This window comes from Phaseolus vulgaris, chromosome 1 (assembly GCF_051622355.1).
Source record: "Phaseolus vulgaris cultivar YP4 chromosome 1, ASM5162235v1, whole genome shotgun sequence".
NCBI classification, from domain to species: domain Eukaryota; kingdom Viridiplantae; phylum Streptophyta; class Magnoliopsida; order Fabales; family Fabaceae; genus Phaseolus; species Phaseolus vulgaris.
This window is the reverse complement of record NC_143498.1, coordinates 37,657,404-37,662,145: the sequence shown is the minus strand read 5'-3', so window position 1 is coordinate 37,662,145 and position 4,742 is coordinate 37,657,404. Positions and strand designations below refer to the sequence as shown.

General features: G+C 30.7%; 1 protein-coding gene across 1 annotated transcript; it reads left to right on the top strand.

The window, feature by feature from the left end:
• Positions 1–384: 384 nt before the first annotated feature.
• LOC137815910 (F-box protein At2g26850) lies at positions 385–2,670 on the top strand. Its single transcript, XM_068619018.2, has 5 exons — positions 385–893; positions 977–1,038; positions 1,167–1,339; positions 1,984–2,058; positions 2,303–2,670. Exons 1-5 carry the CDS (start codon positions 429–431, stop codon positions 2,524–2,526), a joined length of 999 nt encoding a protein of 332 aa, XP_068475119.2. The 5' UTR covers positions 385–428; the 3' UTR covers positions 2,527–2,670.
• The last annotated feature ends 2,072 nt before the right edge of the window (positions 2,671–4,742 follow it).

The following is a 4,742-nucleotide window of genomic DNA, read 5'->3' as shown; positions in this document are numbered from 1 at the left end:
TAAGATTGCAATAAAACTTGGGTGGTAAGCTGTAAACCAAGACACAGTGAGTTCATCTATCCAAACGGCAACATTGATAACTAGGTTGAGATCAATCTTGCAGTCCACATAGGACATTATAAAGAAATATTTTGTCTCTCTCAATTAACTAAAATTTAATCTGAATATATCGCTTTAAAATACAATATGCCACACAAAGGAGTGGCCGGCCATCACGTAATCAACGAGGAAAATGTCTCTAGTGACAAATGACAGAAAATAATAATGTTACTAGGTAAGACCATAACATTAAATGCTTCAAAAACAAGCAAAAATAAAAAATTTGCTAATTCTTTTAAAGAACTTTGATCATATAATCTTTGTCCATTCATATATACGCCTCAAGGAAGCACACAAGAGTACCCTAGCCAACTACTTCTCTATCTCATATGCATTCTTTTGACAATACCATGGATAACATTGAACCCGGAGGCAGTATTTCTCTCTTGCATTTTCCAGAACCCATTTTGGAATGCATTCTAAAGCTTCTTTCACCAAAGGAACTCGTTGGAATGACTGAAGTGTGTACTTGTTTGAGGGATAGATGTCGAAGTGATCCTTTGTGGGAAGTCCATATAAAGCAAAAATGGGGTGGAGTCATTGGTGATGTTGCTTTCAAGGAGTGGCAATGGCATATCACAACAACTAAGGAGAAACAAATTAACCAATTGGATGAACAAATCAATCAGAAGGGATCATTGGGATCTTTCAATGGTATTTGGCCTATGTTATACCTTAGATCATATGTAGAAGATTGTAGCCATCTTAATAGCTCATTGTCAAATAGCTTTATGATGTCCTTGTATTTCTCTCTAGAGAATGGCAAGTTTTGGTTTCCAGCTCAAGTCTACAGGGTAAACCCTTTCTGGCTAGCTTATTGGTTATACTTTTCACTAAGAAAATTTTATCATGAGATCACTATGTTTCTCTTTCTCAGGGAGTCTTTGTTCGTGACGCCTTAGTTAGATATGATTCCAAATCCGATAACTTTCAAGCAAGGTAAAGGGAGATCACAAATGAGGAGGGAAAGTACTATTTAGTGTGGTTATTTTTCTAATCCGAGATTAAGAAATGAAAATTAGCAACATTAAATATCTGAATTAATTGAAGGTAATGCATAATTGTAGACAACAAAGTGGTGGTTGGCACATAATGGGCAACAACATCCAATGGGATAACCTGAGAGCTCCTCCAGTTGATTCTCCTGCATGTGTTAGATACGTCTGTGATTGTTTGCAAGAGCTGAAACCAGGTGATCATATTGAGATCCAACGGAGATTTAGAAGAGAAACTCCTTATGGTAGGTTTCTTGTCACTTTGTTTTCGTATAGTTGTAACATAAATTTGGATGTAGGACGTTTAGGTTAACATTAATGTATAACCTTTTGGGTTGCATGTTTACATTTTGTATTGTGATTTCATATTGACTTTTACCTGAATTAAAAATTATAGATATTATTTAAGATATGACCAATGGTTTGGTCAGTTGATGAAACAAAACAATTGGTGGTTATGTTTAGTTTGCTCAACTTATTTTTGATTTCCCTTTTCTTTAAACTGTGAAATAGGAGCAAACAAAAATTTGAAGAATATGTACATTTTTTTAAATATCAAGAAAACTCTGAAAAGAAAGATTAACAAAACATTAATGTTAATTATTGTTACTTTATTTCAAATTTCAAGATATAAGAATAAATAAAATGGCTGAATTCTATACTGAAGCTATTTGGGTGAAGGTATATATAAAATGATTTATTTCTTTACAATAGCTTATAAACTTCAAAATAAAATGGACCAAACGTTAGCTTTGATTCGATCCATTGCAATTACTTTCCTCTTTCATATATTCTTCAACTCTTCTTATTTAATTTCATTTTATTTCTAAGTTTTCTTATACAAGCTTTGTCAATTACCATAAAGTAATGCCTAATCAATGGATTGCAGATTGGTGCTATGCTGTTATTGGTCATCTGGAATCCTGTAATGAAAATGAGAACTTCTGCAGCTGTCACCACTCTGGTAAGAAATCTTTTTTTTCTCCACAAATAGTAAGCTAGCATGAACAAACTTCCTCTCACATTGTATTGTACCACTCTCACTTTCCACATAAATAAAAAATATGGAATAATTGTACTCTTCTTAGTCAGCACCAACACTGACTCCTGTCTTTATTCTCTGAAGAAGAATCATATATATATATTATTAGTGCAGAAGAAGTTGCTATCTCACTCGTTTGCGTGTATCTAATTTCCTTTACTGACAGACACATTGATCTTGGAGTTCAAGCAATACTCTGAAGGATCAAGTATGAGACGAATAAAGCTACACAGAAATGGGGAGCAATATGAAGAAGCAAGTAGATGCTATGGAGGAATTAGAAAGCTTCAGAGTGAGGAGGAGATCCAAAGATGGGAGAAACATTTCCCACTGCGTCAAACTCCTGTATATATAACTTTGCAAGCAGGCTTTAATAACATGTTTGGTTAATTCTTTTCTTCCAAATCATTGTTTTCTTAAGAATTTTGTTTCCAACTTCTTCCTTTTTACATATTCTCTCTCCAGTTTTTTTTTTCAAATATGCTATAGAATTTGACTCTTCTGTCACATTTATAATAAATTTCAAACTAGGTTAACATTTTGGATTGTTTTGAATTGCGAGTGATTAAAATAACATTGTATTATAAATTAATGATATATTATTGAAAAATATTAATGTTTATTAATTTAAATTTTGATTATTATATAATTTATGCATATATATATATCAAATTAATATTTATTATGAATTTTAGTTACATGAAAATAAATACTTATTCTATACCACGCAGAGGTGAAAAATACTAGTAAAAAGTATATAAAATATAAATAGATTTTAATATGATGACGAAAAAATGAATAAAATTGAAATTTAGCATAAAAAATAATCTCCTTTTATACAGATAGTTTGGAGTGACATGCCACGATCACGAAGGGTGGTCTCTAACTCTGTTTCTAAGTTTTGAATAAGGTCAATCTAAATTCTCCTTCTTTACTATTTACTCAAATTTCGTCAATAAATCATACGAGATCATAAATATGCTGATGGGTTGGCATGGTTAGATCTGTGCAATATATAGTTTCTAATGAAATGAATAACAAAAAACTAGGATTAGTTTGACTTGAACTGAATGATAGAAAAAAATAAATGTTAGGCCATGGGAGACAAAAATATTATTTTCAATAGAAATACTTTTTTATCTAGATAAATAAATTATTTTCATGTCTATGCTAATTTCCTTTTTCTTGCCACTATATATTATATATTATTAATTGTGTTTTGTACATTTCAGATGCTCCTCCAACAAAAATTTGTTGTCCTCCGTCTTTCGATTTACAAGAAGAAATCTTCATTACTCTCTAATTAGAACGTGTGTAATGTCATTATTGAGATTAACTCATTTCTTTATAATAGGAATAAATTGATTTCAATGTAATATTTTATTTAATCTTGTGTTTTTTATTCATTTGACTTTTGGTCACTATTTTGTGCATAATTTTTGTTCCGTAGAAATTATTTTTGGTTGATTTCAATTGCATTTTATTATAGATTTTTAGTACTTGAAAATGAATATATGATTTTCTTTGATTTGAAGTTCTATATTACTTCTTATGATTTTTTTTGAAGTTGTGATAGATTTGTTGAAATTTTGTAAATGAATTTTTGCAGATTGAATTTTTTTTTATTAGCTTAACTTTAATTCCACTTTATCAACCCACATTTGTTTAATCAAGAATTGTCTTTCATCTCCTTTGCTCTTTTTTTTATTTTGTATTTTTCTTTTGTTCTTCTCTTTTCTTTTTTCTGACATGTGTTTTCATCGACATGTGTTTTCATCCATGGAGAACTAAATATTATTGATCAATTCATGGAATCAAGATCAAATAAATCAAATTGAATTTTGCACCAATCGTTGAACACTCTTAGTTTGTTCTTCTTTTCTCTAATCTCGGTTTTGATCTTTCTGATTGCAAATTGCATTTCTAATTTTAGAATTTAATTAGGAATAGATTGAACGTTGATTCGATAATTAAATACATATTAGGTTGAATGATAGTTTAATTTAATTTGTATAACCGGTTTAGTTGATTAATTGAATCAATTAATTGTTCAAACTTGGATTTGACTTGTAGGTGCAGTTGGCTCTAGAAGGAGGGGGAATTTGAATAGTCTTAGACTCTTTTTGTAGAGGATAAAGATAGATTGTCCAATAAACTGTTTAATGAGAACAAATTAGATTGTCTAGCATAATCATCTAGGCAGACCGTCTAACCAGAATAATAAAACAAATAACAAATAATGACCAACAGTAAAAGTAAAGAGATATCAACACATAAGAATTTATCCTGGTTCACTAAAACCCGAGCTACATTCAGTTCCCTCAAGAAACTTCTTAAGAGCTTCCACTAACCAACTGATTATACAAGTATCATCACATTTCCATGTTACTCCAGGTTACACCTTCTTAACCTCCTAAGATTAAGAACTCCCAAAAGAAACAAGAAACACTCTCAAAGATAACACAAAGAAAGCTCACACGAGTATAACCTCACAAAGTGAAGTATTACAATGGTTTCACACTCAACCCAAAAACCTAAAAGTTCTTATGGCTTGATTTGACGTTCATTACAACTATCAATATATTCAACAAGATCACATATCTTCT

Excerpts from the sequence above, each read along its gene's own strand:
- LOC137815910 (XM_068619018.2), top strand. The coding sequence starts at position 429 with ATGCATTCTTTTGACAATACCATGGATAACATTGAACCCGGAGGCAGT. Across the intron at positions 894-976 it reads TTCCAGCTCAAGTCTACAGG|GGAGTCTTTGTTCGTGACGC; the intron begins GTAAACCCTTTC and ends TCTCTTTCTCAG. Across the intron at positions 1,039-1,166 it reads TCCGATAACTTTCAAGCAAG|ACAACAAAGTGGTGGTTGGC; the intron begins GTAAAGGGAGAT and ends GCATAATTGTAG.